The sequence below is a fragment of the Sarcophilus harrisii genome, chromosome 4 (assembly GCF_902635505.1).
Source record: "Sarcophilus harrisii chromosome 4, mSarHar1.11, whole genome shotgun sequence".
NCBI lineage: Eukaryota > Metazoa > Chordata > Mammalia > Dasyuromorphia > Dasyuridae > Sarcophilus > Sarcophilus harrisii.
This window is the reverse complement of record NC_045429.1, coordinates 288,734,627-288,753,551: the sequence shown is the minus strand read 5'-3', so window position 1 is coordinate 288,753,551 and position 18,925 is coordinate 288,734,627. Positions and strand designations below refer to the sequence as shown.

At 40.5% G+C, this 18,925-nt stretch overlaps 2 protein-coding genes across 2 annotated transcripts; one reads left to right on the top strand and one right to left on the bottom strand.

The window, feature by feature from the left end:
• Window positions 1–10,667: 10,667 nt before the first annotated feature.
• Window positions 10,668–13,666, top strand: GP1BA (glycoprotein Ib platelet subunit alpha). Its single transcript, XM_023502781.2, has 2 exons — window positions 10,668–10,764; window positions 11,265–13,666. Exons 1-2 carry the CDS (start codon window positions 10,738–10,740, stop codon window positions 13,356–13,358), a joined length of 2,121 nt encoding a protein of 706 aa, XP_023358549.1. The 5' UTR covers window positions 10,668–10,737; the 3' UTR covers window positions 13,359–13,666.
• A 457-nt stretch (window positions 13,667–14,123) lies between these two features.
• Window positions 14,124–18,919, bottom strand: SLC25A11 (solute carrier family 25 member 11). The gene is made up of 8 exons (XM_023502782.2): window positions 18,680–18,919; window positions 18,106–18,258; window positions 17,674–17,880; window positions 17,262–17,352; window positions 17,067–17,157; window positions 16,859–16,958; window positions 16,470–16,521; window positions 14,124–16,260 (listed from the first exon to the last, which is right to left on the bottom strand). Exons 1-8 carry the CDS (start codon window positions 18,781–18,783, stop codon window positions 16,105–16,107), a joined length of 954 nt encoding a protein of 317 aa, XP_023358550.2. The 5' UTR covers window positions 18,784–18,919; the 3' UTR covers window positions 14,124–16,104.
• Window positions 18,920–18,925: the final 6 nt, after the last annotated feature.

Genomic DNA, 18,925 nt, shown 5'->3' with positions numbered 1-18,925 from the left:
GTTTTGGCTACCTCATCCTTTGAGCCCATAGACAAGGAAGAAAAGACAATTAAAAACAGAAAATTTCAAGGAATGGTGTAGGTAACTGACTCATAATTCAAGTAAAGTAGGATTCTGGATCTATCATCTGTTTAGATCCAAAAGTTTGGATGGCATTAGGATCTTGAGAAGAGCAGAAAGTTTGGCACAACTATTATGGAGTATGTGATGATAATGAATTAGAGGTGAATAAAAAGATTTCTGTATAGTAGGGGACCTAGTTCACATGTTTTGTTTTTGTTTTTATTTTATTTCCTCTAGCAGCATTGAGCAGTTCAAAAATAGGGGGGAAAAAAGGGTACATTGGGATTAAGGACTGGCAAGGTGACATGAGTGGCAAAGAAGAACCAGCATAGAAGAACTGCATATTTAAACTGTTTTGACTAGAGGGTCAATTTTATAAAGGGATGAAATGAGAATAGAACAAGAGTGCTACACTCTGGGAGAATTAGGAAATTGTAGGGCTGATGTTCTATTCGCTATTGGACCTAGCTGGGCCAGAAATTTAACGTTTAATATTGATACAAACAGCATTCTCAATGTATCCACTATGGATGAGAGCACAGATAAAGAGGCTGACATCACTAACATCAGTGACAGAGACTGTCAGAGAAAAACAGGAAGCTAAGAAATGTAAGGCTGAAGCAAGCAGAAAAACAAGATGTCTTCCAGGAATTCACTTGAATCTCAATGCTTTCAAGAAGAAGGCTACAGTGGAGAATGAGAAACTTTCAATGCAAAATTGGTAATTTGGTGAGAGTAAACATATAAGACAAAAAAAATGAAATGACAACTAGTTTGTTAAGGACTAAACTGCTGAAAAGAAAAAGTTTGAACATCAGCAAAAAAGAATTAAATTTTGAGGCATTTGTAATCTCATTATCACTAAGCTATATCAGAGGTGGACTCCCAACTGTGGAGCTGCCCCATCCAGAAATGCCTTTTCTGGACTCGCCATTGAAGAAGTCCACTAAATGCACATACACACACACACACAAAGAGCATCTACATAGCTGTTTTTGTTTTGTTTTGTTTTGTTTGTTACCAAAACTGGTGAAATGGTAATTGAAACATAAATGTTGAGTTGTTGTGTAAATTCTAGGCATTCTTGATTGTGTGCAGAGGGAGAAAAGTGAACATGGTATTTTATCAATACAAAGTAATGGAAATGCAATTTTTGTACTGAAGAATAACATTTTATTTTAAATTGGCATTAAAAAGTTTTTTCATCAGATGTCAATGAAATCACAGATCTCTTCCCAACCAAAAGTTGTAAATCTAAGTTTTATGGGTTTGCCATTTGTTAAAAATTTTTAATAAAGTGCTTATTTTTACAATATAATTTGTTAGTCTGAAGCCAATCCTGTTCTAATAAAGCAAAGCCATATTAATACATTAATAACACTCCATGGTGGCAAGCATCTTGTAGCAGCTCTGCACAAATCAAAATTCTACTCCCCTTTTCCTCTTGCACTCAAAATCCCTTCATCATGTCATATTTTGGAGTTAAAACTCTAAATTCTCTAAGACCATGTCACTGGATCATGAGCTCTGGCAAGTTCTACCAGACTGCAAGTGAGGTCATATCAACAGTCTCAGGATAAACCTGGCTAAGTCTGGGGAGACAACAGCAACAGCAACTCTTGAAGTGATAACAACTAAAAATCCTAACCCCCACTGTTTGGAGGCCAGATAGGTTACATCTCACTCCTCCCACAGGATTCTTTGATATCTTTTAGGATTGGCCAGAGATATCTCAAATAGAGACATAGAGAGGCTCTCTACAAATGGTTCCAACAATCACAGATACTTTCCCACCAAATTAAGGAGGTAGTTCCCCTACATGCCAGTTCCATTTAACTACTTGGATTAACTTTTACTTTAAAAGGTCTACAAATTTACTCCCCCCAACACTTTCTTTGTCACCTTGTACCCACCACCTGTTTCCAGGGAGGAAAAGAGATAAGACTTATAATTTAGTTCTCTTTCTGTAGAACACAGTTTCAATTCCAAGTTCACAATCTTTTTCAGGCTGGAATCAAAGGCAGCCCAGACTTGTCACAGCTTCCCTGCCAATCTGGCTGGCTTTCTGTAATCCTTGCTCCTTGGTTACCATGGCTCAAACATCCATATTTGGTGGGATCTTCAGCAGCACCTGAAACTGAGAAGGAGTGATGAAACAGAACAGAAAGTTACTTATTAGAGCAAGGGTTAACAGAGAAAGCAGGGGAAACAAGTCTTTCTCCTCTTATTGGTTCGGTTCATGGCAGCTGTGCAATGGGTGAACTGAAATAGCCTGAAAGAAAAAAAAAGTACAGAAAAGAGAGAGTTTCAATCTGTCAGCATTTCTGGCTACAAAACCAACCAGAGGAGACCAGTCCTGTTCCATGTGTAGGCAGAATACCTCTCTTGCACTTTAGGCAACCTAAAATGCTTGTTCAATTGAGTTGAATAAAATATTTGTGAAATATTTCAGTTTTTCACATAAGGAAATTGAAGTTAAGAGAGGTAAAGAACAGTCATAGTAAAAATTAGTAAGAGAGGTGGAGAATAGTCATAATAAAAAGTCTATCACAACAAAGTATACCCTGCTTTAATACAGAGCTTCCCACCTTCTGCAAGTCACTCCTTAGGCTTCCGTTTCTTGTGTGGAAAAGGAGATAGTTAATTGAAAAACTCTAGGATTTCTTAGATCCCTAAATCCTATGATCCTATGAACCACCTACCCATAAACAAACAATCTGCTAAAGGCGGGTTGAAAAATAAGAATGCTTATTCAATTTGATTCTCCCTATTGCCCCCATGTGGCTAGAGCCAGTATTAGTAGAATATCAAAACAGGAGGGAAAAATCTCTAGGATGGCCTAGGATTTCAAATTTTTTAGTTTACACTCTTAAAAATCATTGAGGACTCCTCCCCCACAAAGAACATTTGTTTATATGAATTATATCTATAGATATTTGCCACGTTAAAAATTAACACATAATTTAAAAAACATTCAGCAAAATAACAAACCCCTTACATTTCAATACAAATAACAAACTTTTAAAGTGAAAATTATCTATGTTTTCCAAAAATAAATTATTTAGTGAGAAAGAGTAGCATTAAAATCTTTTAAATGTCTGCTAAATAGAAAACAGCTGGATTTTCATAATTATGAAAATTATGCATTTTATCTGTTGGGATATTTTATTTTTGTTGAAGTATACGAAGAAAAGATGGTCTCACATAGATATATAGCTAGAAAAAAGGAGGAGTATTTTAATAGGCAAATAATGTCTTAGTTTTATTATGAAAATAATTTTGTTCTTGAGGTTATAGGATCTGGAGGATATATGCATTTTAAATGCATCTTCAATTTTCAAGGGAGGAGCAGAGATCTAAAGCTGGAGCATACAACTGTGATGGAATACCATCATGCCACAAGAAATGATGAGCAGCATGGCCCCAGAGAAATATATGCAAACTGATAAAAAGTGACGTTGATGAGATCTAGATTTTGGGGTTCCTAGTCAGGGAACCAGATGATGAGCTTAGATTCAGGGAAGCAAATGATGAGATTAGAGTTCCTGGTGGTCAGAGAGTTAGATGATGAGGCTAGTGGCAGGTTTGGGCTCAGGGAACCAAATGAAGAGATATAGTTTCCCCCCCCCCCAACCCCCTTAGGATTGGTGCAAAGTAGGGAGTTTTGGGAACCCCCTTCTGGCGGCACAGAGGTCCTTCATAAAAAGAATTTATGAACCTGAAAAACTAGACTGATAAAAGGAAGTTTGTTATAGGCTTTGGGAAGTCAGCCTTTGCTATGCATGAATAGAAAGGCTGAATTCCTTAGTGGCAAGGTCCCAACAAGGGAGTAAAGTAGTGGAGGAATGCTGGCAGAGAAGTAAAGTTTCTAGTAGAGAGATCCTGACAGAGGGGCATAAGTCTCGTTAGGGAAATAGGTGGAGATCCACATTCTTTCCTTTCTTCACCCATTAAGTGAGAGGGTAACGCTGAAAGAGAATATCATTCCATTGAGCAGAGTTTTGCTGCTATGCCAGGGATGGCCTATTCAAATTTAAAATCGACTCTTTTATAACAGAAGCCTTTGCCTACAAGCTGAGGGCAGTTCTTGATGGAGCTGGGTACAGCTTAAGCTGGAATTGAATAGAATTGAATGAGTCTATTTAATTCAATAGGAAGCTTAATCAGTAGTGAGTGTTATCAATGGGGATGGGTGCCGTCTCTCAGGATCTTTTACAGAGACCAGGATTCAGGGAGAATCTGTCCTTCAAGGAGTTTTAGAGAATTTTGGGGTCCCTTCATCAGGGAGCAGAACACTGTGCAAAGAAATAGCTCTATGATAATGATGGTTAACTCTCAAACATCTTTTTTTGGAGGGTCTTTTCTTCCCCTTAAGGCAATTGAGGTAAGTGACTTGCACAGCCAGGAAGTGTTAAGTGTTAAGTGTCTGAGACCCGATTTGAACTCGGGTCCTCCTGACTTCGGGGCTGGTGCTGTATCCATTGCACCACCTAGATGCCCCTATACTTAACTTTTCTGATCAACACAATGATCTAAGTCAATTCCAAAAGGATTCATGATGAAAAATGCCCTTCATCTCCAGAGAGAGACCTGAGTACAGACCAAAGAATACTACTTTCCATTTTCATTGTTTTTTGCCTCCTCCCCTTCCCCACAAAAATGTTTTCAGTGACTTCATCAACATAATGGGTATCATATTGCTTGCTGCCTTAATGGCTGAAGAAAGGAAAGAATGTGGAACTCAAAATTAAAAAAAAAAAAGGAATGCTCTATTATCAAATCAAATATAAATCAAATAAACATTTTTCCATTCTCCCTATTCCTTTTGTCATCCTTTCCCTTAGTTTTTCCCCTACTTTACATCAATTCATTTTTCATTCTTCCTTTAAAATCCTTTCTTCTCCTCCCCTTTAACTTATTTAGTTTTTAAATATTCTTTGTCTTTCTTTTTTTCTCAATAGTATTTTATTTTTCCAAATACATATATATAGTTTTCAGTGTTCATTTCTGTAAGTTTATGTTCCAAAATTTACTCTCTCCCTCTTTTACCTCTCCCTTTCCCCAAACAGCAAGCAATCTAATATATTAAATATGTGCAATCCTTTTAAACATATTTCCATATTTGTACGTTGTGCAAGAAAAATCACTGCATCTTTTTAAAAAAAGAATTTCTTTAGTTTGTTATCTTCATTAATTATCTTTTCTGACTATTCTAAACTTTTCTCTTATTCATGGCCCTTGTGCATCTTTATTTCTTCTTTAGTCTGTATTCCTTATATAATTAAAGTTTTTTCTTTTTTGTGTTTTTGGAGAGATTTGCTAAGGCTGATTCAAGTTTTTCAGTTCTGTAAATTATTTCTCCTGTATAGGCCATACATTCTGCTTTGAAGATTCTTATTTCTCTCTTGTACCATTCAGGAACATCCTGCTGGGATTCCACACTCTCTGGGAATCTGCCTCATCATGTGTTGTTTCATTTTTCTTTGTCAGAGAAAGATAAATAACCTAAAGTGTTTCAAAAGTTAGTAGAATAAGATTTTTAAAAAATTTTTAAAGTGTATTTATTTAAAGCTTAAATGCAAAATAAAAAACAAAATAGAAAAAAACAGAAAAGAAAAAAATTGTCATGCCCAGTAGAACATGAAAATATGCAACAAGTTTCCATTTCAAGAAAACACGTATAAACATGAACATAATATTTTCTATTTTATCAAAGATTACTGAAGAAAATTCAGTTTAAAAAGTTGAACGCTACAGGTTAGCTATTACTCTTCCCTCCCCAAAGGAAGGTGTTATCTAAACCAACTGGAGAAATCTCTGAGTAAGTATAACAAGACAAAGAAAAGTTATTCTTATACTCACTGGTATTTTTAATAGGAAGCTGTATTTTGTCAAAAAGCATTTTCTGCATTTATTGAAATAATCATATCTGTTGGTTTTGATATGGTCCCACCAGCATAATAATGCTGATAATTTTCCTAATACTGAATCAGCTCTGTATTAATTCTGGTATAGATCCCAGCTAGTCATACTATAGTATTCTGATGTTAAATTGCTATAATCTCTTTACTAATATTTTATTTAAATTTTTTGCATTAATATTCGTTAGGGAAATTGGTTTATAATTTTCTTTGTTTTGGCTCTTCCTGGTTTAGGTATCAGTATCATATGAGAGTTTGTTCATCAATTTTTTTGATGAAATCACAGGGCATATACTCATTGGCTGGCTACATGATCACCCAGGGCTCTGGCAATATTTAAAAAAAACAAGGCATAATCTCTAAGGAATGATTTGAGAACCTGGATTTTGAGGATGTGCTAGTCCTTAAGGAAGGGATTTTTCTCCTCCTCCTTCATCATCAATGTCATCTTGTAGCAAAGCAACTTGTTCAACATCCCCCAAAGAAAAGGCCCACAGGTCCAAAAATATATTGGAGTTTTAAGCTTTCCCCATACAGTTCACCAAATGTTGGGGAACTGAGGTTTGGATCCCAAAAATATATTGGGGTCATGTGCTGGTATCATGAGGGGTCTCAAAAGAATTTGTAGGCTTAGATCTTCTCTAAATCAAGAAGCAACAATTTTATTCTTAGTCATTGGCTTAATCATCGACATGCTAAATTCCAAAGGAGAGTTAAAGCGATTAATAAGGGGAAAGACTGACATTGCTAAATTCCTTATTGGAACTTACAAGTAACCAGGAGGAAGGCCATAAAGGAGGCTCATCATTGCAACAGTAATTGGACTAACACTAAAAGGAGTTAGTCACTGTGATGTAAGGGGACTAAAGAGAATTAGCTAGAATAAGGAGAAAGACTTCATAGAGAACTTGCTAAGTAGGCTGATTCCTAATTAACTGGCAAAAAAAAAAAAGGGGTAAAAGGTAATTTGTTTGTTATAGGGGGAAAAATAAACCTAGGGTAGAAGGGGATGTTGACAGCATAAGTTTTTTTTTGCTTTTTTTTTTTTTTTTGCATGAGTAATTTTTCAACATTGATCCTTGCAAAACTTTCTTTTCCAAATTTTCAATATATTCCATGCATATTTATACAGTTATCTTGCTGCACAAGAAAAAATCATATCAAAAAGGGAAAAAACTGAGAAAGAAAACACAGTGCAAGCAAACAACAACAGAGAAAGTGAGAATGCTATGTTGTGTTCCACACTTAGTTCCCACAGTCTTCTCTCTGGGTATAGATGGCTTTCTTCATCACTGACCAAGTGGCACTGGTTTGAATCATCTCATTGTTAAAGGAGCCATGTCCATCAGAATTGATCATCATATAGTTTTGTTGTTGCTGTGTATACTAATGTCCTGGTTCAGCTTACTTCACTTAGCATCAGTTCATGCAAGTCTCTTCAGGACTCTCTAGAATCATTCTATCTTAGTTTTTTTACAGAACAATAATATTCCATAACATTCATATACCATCATTTATTCAGCCATTTGCCAATTAGTGGGCATCCACTCATTTTCCAGTTTCTTGCCACTACAAAGAGGGCTGCCACAAACATTTTTGCACATGTGGGGTCCCTTTCCCTCAAAAATTTCTTTGGGTTATAAGCCCAGTATAAACACTGCCAGGTCAAAGGGTATGCACAATTTGATAACTTTTTGAGCATAGTCCCAAATTGCTCTCCAGAATGGTTGGATCCATTCACAATTCCACCAACAATGTGTCAGTGTCCCAGTTTTCCCACATCCCCTCCAACATTTGTCATTATTGTTTCCTATCATCTTAGCCAATCTGAGAGGTGTATAGTGGTATCTTAGAGTTGTCTTAATTTGCATTTCTCTGACCAATAGTGATATGGAGCACCTTTTTATGTGGCTACAAATAGTTTCAATTTCTTCATCTGAAAATTGTTCATTTTCTTTGACCATTTATCAGTTGGAGAATAGCTTGAATTATTATAAATTTGAGTCAATTCTCTATTTATTTTAGAAATAAGACCTTTATCAGAACCTTTGAATATAAAAATGTTTTCCCAGTTTATTGCTTCCCTTCTAATCTTGTCTGCATTAGTTTTGTTTGTACTAAATCTTTTTAACTTAATATAATCAAAATTATCTATTTTGTGATCAGTAATGATCTCTAGTTCTTCTTTGGTTGCAAATTCCTTCCTCCTCCACAGATCTGAAAGGTAAACTGTCCTATGTTCTTCTAATTTATTTATAATATCATTTTTTATATCTAGATCATGAACCCATTTCGACCTTATCTTGGTATACAGTGTGGGTCAATGCTTAGTTTCTGCCATTGAGTTGAAAATTTAATGGAGGAGCTCAGGAAGTCTAGTTGAGTGATCTGCCTAGCAGAGACACTATGGGAGGAACAATACCAGGATACCATAAGGTCACTGGGGACCTTGCACTGCTTGTAGTGAGTTTCTTTGGCTATTCCTATATTCCTTACTACAGGCGTACTTTGTGTGAGCATACAAATTCTGTTTATTTATGGGAGGATGTATCTTAGTTTTATGGTAGGAGGAGAATTTATTAAGCACCTACTATTTGCTGGGTACTATGCTAAGAATTTTATAGAGGTGCTACTATTATCTCCATTTTACAGTTCAAAAACCTAAGTTTTATAGGTGAAATGACTAGCCTGGATTTGAAACTTGAGGTGTCTTGTTATTATGCCTCTGTTCTCTGTGCTCTCACAGCTACAATTCATTCTTTTCTGGAAAAAAAAAGCAGCAGCTGCTGGTTAGGACAAAAACCACCAAAAGGTGGACCTTGGTAAAAGGTACAGGGAGACAGCTGAGCTAGTGATTTTTCCTAGGGAATTACAAAATTTTTGGTGTCCCTCTGCAATAATACTATGCCTTGAACAGATTCCTAGGACAGGTAGTAATCTGAGAGGGAGGAATAATGTGAAAAATGATTTCTAGGCTTTTTTTTTTTTTTTTTTTTTAAATCATAGCTTTTTATTGACAGAACATATGCATGGGTAATTTTTCAACATTGTCCCTTGCACTCACTTCTGTTCCAATTGTTCCCTTCCCTCCCTCCACCCCCTCCTCTAAATGGCAGGCAGTCTCATACATGTTAAATATATTAAAGCATATCTTAGATATAATATATGTGTGCAGATCCATACAGTTCTTTTGTTGCACAAGAAAAGTCTAATTCAGAAGGTAAAAATAACCTGGGAAAAAAAAGAAAAATGCAAATAGTCCACATTCATTTCCCAGTGTTCCTTCTCTGATTCTATCCATCACCGATCAATTGGAACTGAATTGGATCTTCTCTTTGTCAAAGATATCCACTTCCATCATCATCTTCATCTTCAAATGCATTATCCAGTCAACCAGGGCTTTCCTGTTTCTATGGCACCCAATAGGACATGAAAAAACAGCTATCATTATGTTCTAATTTACCTCTTGGTAAGAGTTTACCCAAGATGGTAGCCCACACCACTTACCTTGACTGGTAATAACCTTTAAATGCCTCCAGTCTTTTGGGTTCAACAGGATAATCTTTTAACCTTACAGTGTAATGGGGAAACTCCTCTGCCTCTGTATTTTCCCTTGCCCACTATCAACATTATGAATATAGGTGATTGTGTGTGTGTGTGTGTGTGTGTGTGTGTGTTTACCTAAAAAAATTTCCTGAACTGAATGGATGTCCATCAGTTGGAGAATGGCTGAATAAATTGTGGTATATGAATATTATGGAATATTACTGTTCTGTAAGAAATGACCAACAGGATGATTTCAGAAAGGCCTGGAGAGACTTACACGAACTGATGCTGAGTGAAATGAGCAGGACCAGGAGATCATTATATACTTCAACAACAATACTATATGATGACCAGTTCTGATGGACCAGGCCATCCTCAGCAACGAGATCAACCAAATCATTTCTAATGGAGCAGTAATGAACTGAACTAGCTATGCCCAGAAAAAGAACTCTGGGAGATGACTAAAAACCATTACATTGAATTCCCAATCCCTATATTTATGCACACCTGCATTTTTGATTTCCTTCACAAGCTAATTGTACAATATTTCAGAGTCTGATTCTTTTTGTACAGCAAAATAACGTTTTGGTCATGTATACTTATTGTGTATCTAATTTATATTTTAATATATTTAACATCTACTGGTCATCCTGCCATCTAGGGGAGGGGGTGGGGGGGTAAGAGGTGAAAAATTGGAACAAGAGGTTTGGCAATTGTTAATGCTGTAAAGTTACCCATGTATATATCCTGTAAATAAAAGGCTATTAAATTAAAAAAATAAAATAAAATAAAACAAAACAAAAAAATTTCCTGTAGAATAATGAGCTACCAAACCACTGTGGTAAATGTAGTAGTTCTTAACATTAAAAAATAGGTGAAGAAATCTTATGCTAAGGAAAACAGGTAGCTGCCTAACTTAATAAAGCCACCCTTACAATAACCCATTCTCTCCACCTCTTCCCAAATATAGGCCCCTTGGAACTCTAAGGAAAGGGTCGGGGAAAGGAGGATATATGGGAGGGAAGCTGTGAGAGTAAATGATAAGGGTTTTGTCTGTATTCCCCCTTCCTTTGGAAAACCCAAGGCTCTTATCAGGCCAGCATTTCCTTTCCTCTCTCTTCCCCTACCTTCCTGTTCTTGCCAAAGCCAGGCATCTTGGTTCTCCATAGGGTAAGCTCATAGAGGCATACAGTTCCTGGCAAAAACTATGAATTGGAGGTGCTCATGGAAAATGGTGAGTAGTGGGAGAGAAAGGCCAAACCTAGGACTGGAAAGTCATGTTGACCTAGCTGAAGTTGAGAAGAGATGGATTTTTCAGTCTGGCAGTGGTAGTAACAAAGAGCCAGTTGACTAGAATGTTGGATACTTGGGATCTGGAAAGAATCAAGAGAGCTAGTGGGGTTGAGTGGGGAGATGAAAAATGTGGATCTGAGGAAGACACCTGAGTCCTCTGGGGTAATCTAAGGTTGAGGAAATAGTAAGAGACTTAGAGCCAGATACCGGAGAGGTCTTGGAGACTATGGGGCTGAGAGGTAGTACCTGAGTCTTTGGGAGGATTATTTGTTGGAGAATAAAAAGTGAGAAACTGTCTGGTAGAGGTGGAAAGGAAAAGTGAATTAGAAGCCTGGGAAGGGGAGGGGTAAGAAGTCAGGAACCTGGGTGGGTCTGATCCTGGGTTCTTCAGGAATCTGAAAAAAATAGGGAAATACCATTACTTTTTTTCCCCTTTCACAGGATCCTGTGCTACTCTTGGTCCTCCTCTTCCTCCTGCTTCTGGGACCCTCCCATTCCCAGTCTCCCTGTGAGACTCAAAAAGGGGCTAGCAAGATGGAAACTAACTGTGAATCCCTTGGTCTGAAGTCTGTACCACTAAAGCTATCCCCAGACACTGCCATCCTCTTCCTTCAGAATAATGGCCTGAAATCCTTCTCCACTTCTTCTCTCAGTTTTCTAACCCAACTCACTGAACTCTACATAGCTAAAAATAATATGAGTGTCCTGATAGCAGATGGGAAGCTTCCACTCCTCTCAATCCTGGATCTCTCTGATAATTGCCTAAAGACCCTGCCTTCACTAGGGCATTTCCTCCCTTCTCTTACCTCTCTTGATCTCTCCAGAAATGCCCTAGAGTCCCTGTCTCCAGGTCTCCTGGCTGGCCTGAATTCGTTAGAGAACCTCTACCTTGGAGGCAACAAGCTGAGGAGTCTGCCCCCAGACTTTCTGAAAGCAGCATTCAAACTCCAGAAGCTGGATCTAGCAAAAAATCGCCTGGAACATCTATCAGTCGACCTGTTGGCAGACCTCGGCAATCTAAACACCCTCTTCCTACAGGATAACCAGCTCTCTGTCCTTCCTTTTGGCTTCTTCAAGGATCATCTCCTACCTTACGTCTTCCTCCATTCCAATCCGTGGAACTGTAACTGTGAACTTCAATATCTACGTCACTGGCTACTGGAAAATCAGGGTAATGTCTACCTTTGGAAGGAAGGTGTGGATGTCAAAGTCATGACTCCAGATGTGAAGAGTGTCCAGTGTGAGGTTCCAAAGGGAACACCTGTCTACAGTTTCTCTGCAAATTGTCCCATCACTGGGGATGAAGATTATGACAGCTACTATGGGCAAGATGAGGTAACTGTGCAAGGGGTCTTAAATTCTGAAACTACTACTATTCCAACCACCATATCTCTGGAGCATTCCACAGTCCTTAGTAGCTCAAAACTCACCACGACAGAACTCACCACTTTCCCAATAACCCCAGAAAAAAACACATTCCCAACTACCAGAAAGTCCATCATATTCCTTAACAGCCCAGAAACAACTGGGCTCCCAACTATGTCGGAACTTACTAGGTTCCTGAACTCAGAAGTTACTACATTTCACATCACTCCAGAAAATACCATACTCCCAACTACCCAAGGGGTCGTCACATTCCTCAACAGCTCAGAAACTACTACTATGTTCCCAACAATGCCAAAACTCACTAGATTTCTGATCTCCCCAAAAGGTACCACACTTCAGCTCACCCCAGAAAATGCCATATTCCCACCTACCAGATCCACCATATTCCCTAACAGCCCAGAAACTACTCAGTTCCCAACAATGCCAAAACTCACTAGGCTCCTGATCTCCCCAGAAGCTACCACATTGCAGATCACCCCAGAACCCACTGCATTTTCAGAGAATCTGGAAACAACTAGGTTCCAGACTTCTCCAGAAACCACCACATTTCCAGTAACCGCAGAAACTACCATGTTGCAAATAACCTCAGAATTTGTCACATTTCCAATCATAGATTCCATTGTAGATCCTTCTATGTCTGTTACCCCCCCCAGTCTTTTTTCAACTTTAATCCTCCCAAAATCCAACATTCTGCCACCAAATGAAGCTGTGACTCTAGGAAGCTTAGGTGATCCTAGCAATTCCTCCTCCCCCATTTCCATCTCCTGCTGCCTTCTGTCTCTGAGATTCTACATCTTTGGAACAGCTTGGGTTCTTGTCTCTTCCATTGTTCTCATTCTCTTCTTAGCTCTAGCTCAGCCCCCACTTCATCTGCTAAGGACCCGTACCTTTATGGAGGACATCCCCAATCCAAGGGCCACTGTCCACCTCGAACTCCCTAAGGGGAAGGAAGTGATAGTCCATAGAGCTTGGCTTCTCTTTCTTGGAGGATCAATACCTTCCTTCCGCACTAGACTCTTTCTGTGGGTACGGTCCAATGGCAGAGTGGGACCTCTAACTCTGAAGAGGAAGCCATCTGCCATAAGCCTGGGTCGAGGAGAAGACTTGCTGGGGTCCGTTAGCATCAGGTATTCAGGCCACAGCCTCTGAGCCACATAGCCACCTATAAACATGCTCAGGTTCCTAGACAGAACCTAGGTTCTGAATGACTTGGGAAAGATCAGTGTAGATATGACAGGTTCTTCTGAAATCTAGGGGCAGAGTCTGAATCCACAATAAAAATTTCTTCTAGTAATCAGTTCTTATTGTATACATTGGGTGGGGATGAGGGGGAAGAAATTGAGGGGTGAGGTATGCTGGTAGAGGTTTATTTTGCCACCTTCCTCTCCCTCACCATAAATTTTGATTTTGAAGTGGTGGTGGGACACTTAAGAAATATCTTGAAAAACAGTTGGAGGGAACAGCTAGATGCCGCAGTAGATAAGAGCATCAGCCTCAGGGCTGAGTCCAAATCTGGTCTCAGACACTTAATACTTCCTGGCTGTATGACCCTGGGCAAGTCATTTAACCACAATTACCTCAGGTGGAAAAAACAAATGGAGATGGGGATAGGTCCTTTGGGAATTTATTGTCCTCTTTTCTCCACTTCATTCTTAATCTTGATGATTTAGTTTGCATGAGTTAAGTAGTCAATGATCATATCCACATTTTCACCTCTGGTGGCAAAAACCTCAAATGTTTATCTTTTACAGCCATTATATAAAAGGCCAGAAGATGTCATGCCAGTTAATTTTTTTTAAATGCCCGTTTCCCCTACCTTTTCCAATTGACCATAGCCTAGAATGCTTTTTCTGATGTTATTAATAGATTGAGTTCAATTCCCTCATTTTACAGATGTGAAAATTGACACTGAGATCAATATCATATAGCTAGTTTTAATTTTATGCTTTGTTTCTAAACTCAGAAACCAGGTCATTACAGTTATTCCCCACCCCAATGCCAATGAGGTTTGTGTAATAGGTACCATAACTCATGTTGGAATCTAGGGCTTCTTTGCCTTTCTAGAATATAGGCAATCTATTGCTTCATATCCAAGCCAGGGAAAAGTTCAGATTACATTCCAGTGCCTAAATGGTGCCAAAGTATCAAAAGCCACTTGGATTCTAGCATCTGCTTTGGCAATATATGACTTTGGAGATTACTTTTTCTGTCTAGGACTCATTTCCTCCTCTAATAAAATGTGTGAAACTTGCCGTACTCCGAGATCCCTTGTAGAACTGATTCCATTAAAATGTTGATAATCATTAGCAGAAGAGGGAATCTAGTTGTAAATTTGGGAACCTTGATTTCAACTTCACCTCTTTGGCTTAATCATCTAACAGAATCATTTATGAAGAAGAAACCCAAAGCCCAGTAACTGATCTAAGGTCATCACAGGCAGTAAGCAGCAGAAATAGAATCTGAAACTTAATCCTGAGCCCCAATCCAAGGATCTTTCTGTTAAACTTCACTGTCTTTTGCTCCCCTGAATAACTCTCCCACCCCTGCCTCACTTCCACAAATAGCTAGGTAAGCTGCTTCCCTGTTCCTGAAACAGTCTCTTATCTTTGTAAATTCCAATCAATTTACAGAACTGGATTTCAGTCCCTGTTCCCTCTTCATGTTGTGTAACATCTCCCTGAACAGATTCTCAAGGGCTCCCTACAGGCAGTAACAAATTACTATTTGTTAATTACTATTACTATTTGTCTCTGTCTCTAAAGAGCCAGGTATTCATCCCTATTCACTGATTCTACTAATAATGCTCACTTGTTCAATCCAGTCTAAGGATTGGGAAGTCAGTTTGTCTTCCACTTTCTTGTAGCATTTGGGCTTCAGCCCTTTTAAAGGAATCCATTTCCACCCCAGTTCCCAATAAAAGCAAGGAATATGAGAACTTCATAACGTTTCCATGATTTCAGAAAAACAGTTGAATGACAAATCCCTTACCACAGTTAAAATATAATTTCATAAAATCATCATATATTTTTACCATAATTTTTAAGATTAAAAAAAAAAAAAAAATAGACATCCTGTTCCCCAGGAACCCAATTGCTTAAGCAGCCCCTGTCCTGAGGCTGAGGGGGAGGACAGAGTACCCAGGCACATACTATGGACAAAAATCTTTCAAAACCTTTGTCTTGCTTAAGACTGTCACTTGTAATGATAGAAAGGGAGGAACATATGGAGCATGGACAGGTGCTGGTCTTTATCAATGTGGAAATTCAGAAGCAGATACTAAATTTCAACCCTGTCTCTTACCAGGCATTTACTAAGCCCTCTGTTGGGGATGGGGAGTGAGAAAAGTATTCTACTTTACCATGAAGCCTCCTTGGCTACATGGGCACTCTCCTATTTTCTGCTTGCTTTCCAAGCATGAAAACTATCAACAACAACCCTAGGTGTCCAACCATACTGCTATTTAAAACTATCCAAGTTGATACTTCTATCAGGACCTCTTTGCCCTCTCCCCTCCTCCTCCAGGATGTTTTTGAGGTGAATGGAAGTCCCCAGAATTATGGAGACAAATTCCAGGCTCTTTGGAGGCAATCTAGAGGCCACAGGAAAAGGGAAATAGAGTCCAAGCTGGAGCAGTGGACAGATCAAAGTCCTTTATATCAGGAGAAACCACACCAAGGGTCGGGGTAGGAGTGGGAATAGGGTGGGAGGAAAAATGAAAGAGTTGGGGGAAATAAATAGAATGGGAGGCTGAGGGGCAGAATCTATATACCCCCTTTGGAAAGTGAATGTATGGTAAGGGTAGAGAAGATTGAAGCTTATAAGGGTGTAGGTGATCCCTCAGGTTCCCATTCCTGGGAGTCATGTCCTCCTGGTCCTCAGGCACCCTTGGGGCTCCTCAACCACTGAGAAAGAGCTTCTTGTAGGCTTTGTTCATCTGCTCCAGGAAGATAAAGGTGAGAACAGTATGGGGGCCAAGTCGAGCATAGTATGGGGTGAATCCCTTCCAGAGGCTAAAGAATCCTTCATATCGAATGACCTTCACCAGCACATCCTGTGAAGCAACAGGGAAGGGCTTCTGGGGATGAGAAGAACACCAACCTTTCCCCTGCCCACATTGTTACTCCCAACCAAAACACCCCAGTACTAATACTCCCAAGCCTTGGTGGATGGATGAATACAGGGCAAAAAATTAAATAATATCTGCTTATTAAATTTTGAAAAGATATGTGAATAGCTTCCTTCAATTCCCCAAATTCTCACCAGTCCGTTCTTATATTCTGGCTTCCCATCGATCATTCGCATATTCTGAATCCTGGGTGAGCACAAGAAGGAGTAAATAACAAACCAGTTAGAGCTGTGAGTAGGATGGAATGGGACCAAAGCTTTAATTTTGATTGTGGATTTAGAACTAGAAGAGCCCTTTAAAATTTTCTAGCTTAATTCTATCATGTTACAGGCAAGGAAAAAAAAAAAAAAAAAAATCAAGAAAAAAAACCAGGTTTTCTTGATTTCAAGAATAGGGCTCAAAAAATGGTATACTTGATTTTTCTGTCCCATTTTGCTACTGTCTCCTCCATCTGAACAATATTAAGTGTATATGTAAAAACCCAGACAACCCTCTCCTTTTGCCTTAGAAACATTGATTCTACCTGGTTTTAACAATGTCCACAGGCATAGAGGCTGCTGTGGTGACCAGCCCACTGATCATGCTGGCACAGAAATGACAGAAGATGTTGTCAGAGAAGTGACCTATAGTGGCAGGAAAAAAAGATGTGTCAGTTTAAATTCTTGGAAAGGCTGGAGCAGAAAGAATTGGGAACTAGATACCTGAGTGGGTGGGGAAGATCTGGAGCTCACCTGAATCCAAGAGAAACTGTTTAGACTGTGAATAGGAAGCAAGCTGGGCAGCATTGACAACAACAGCTCTAGCCATAGTAGGGATACAACCCTATTATTAAAAGAAAAAACAATGTCAGCCCTTCATCTCCTTTTGGACCCTCCCTCACCTCCTCTCCCATTTTCTCTCCTGGTCATTAAATATACTCCACTCACCCTCCAAAGGGTGGGGACCCCCTCTTCTCGGGCAATTCTCAAGAGTGCATCAAAAACATTCTTGTAACCTCTGCGCTGATCCAACGGCATCCTGTAGAGAGTGAGTGAAGTTGAGAATGGGAAAGGAGGAAAAGAGAGGATCTGGAAAGAAGTCAAGAAAGAAAAGACCAAGTAGTAGCATGACAATTCTCTGCATTATAATGAACCATAGTACTTGAGAAATCAAAATGTCAGTCCCCTTCTTTTACAATTTATACTAAGTCTAGAGAAATAAACTGACTTGCCCTAGAGTGGAAGTAGTAGGTCTAGAACCTTTGTCTTCTGACTGCCACTTGCCTGCTTTTCCCAGGGCACTGATCCCTAGAGAGAGACTGGGGTCCTAGGTTCTTAGGTCGCCTTTAATATGACTCACCGACCATCAGCTGTCATACGAATCAGGGCAACCTCAGCAGGTGTTCCCACAAAGGCTCCTGTGGCACCTGCTGTCATGCCAATCAGGGCCTTTAGCAAGAATCCAGGGGGTGTCCCATCTGCCCCAGTCAGGCGCTCAAAAAGCACAGTGTAAATGCCAAGTCGAGTTGTCGTGTAGGTCGCCTGGCGCAGGAGCCCAGCAGACAGCCTGATGGAAGGAGAAAGCCGCTCAGGGACCCAAAACCCCATGGGAGAGAGAAAGCCCTTTTCTGGCCCTTCATCCTAACTGCTCCAATGAGAAGATCCGGGAATGGTGGCACACAGCTGCTAGGAGGTGATTCCCAGTCCCCATGTCATACCTTAAGCTCCCTTCCTTTCGTTTCCCCGAAGGGCCAGGACTCTTAAGTCTCTAAGTCTCCAGTTCTAGAATTACCCTGTGTAGATGCCTCGAAGTCCTTCAGTCCTCAGGATACTGGTGAGGGCGTGGAAGCTAGTCTTGTATTCCCGGGTCTTGGCCCCTTCCCCACTCAGCTGCATTCGGTTCTTCACCAAGTCTAGAGGCTGCACAAAAACCGTGGCCCCCATCCTGAGGTGGGGGAAGAAGGGGGTTCAGAGACGGGGCCTCGGGTGCTCAGAGCAACAGTGCTGAGACAGGTGCCATGTAAAAGGAGGCGGGTCACGTAAGGCCACCCAGGTCCGAATTCGGGCTAAGCGTTCACGCAGTGTGCCAGGGCTGCGCTCCAGTCGGGGATACCTCGGCGGCTGCAATGGCCCTGGGATCGGCCGGCCCGAGGTGGGGAGGAGGTGCAGGGGAGCCGCACGTCATGCAGTCCGGGGCGGCAGTGCAATGGAAGCCGTGCAGCGTAGGGGCTGCGTGGGGCAGTGGGCTGTAAGCGACGTACGCGCTGACCCGCAGGCCGAACCGGAGTCGCTGCCCCATCGGGTCCCAGAGAAGGGCCCCGGCTTTCAGCCGGGACTAGTACGCGTGTGGGGAGGAGAACGCTTACCCAGCCAGACCCCCGAATAAGAACTTGACGGACTTGGGGGACGTCCGTGGCTTTAAAGCCACCTCACTGCCCCCCGGAGTCGCCGCCGCCGCCGCCGCCGCCATCTCCACTAATGCCTGCTGCACCCGGGACTGGCGAGCGCGTGCTCCCACACTCGCCCAAGGTGACACTGTACGCGCGCACGCGCGTCCCAGCTCACACTCTCCCGGCTCTCTTCGGCCCCAGGCAGCCCCTCTTCTTCTCCGC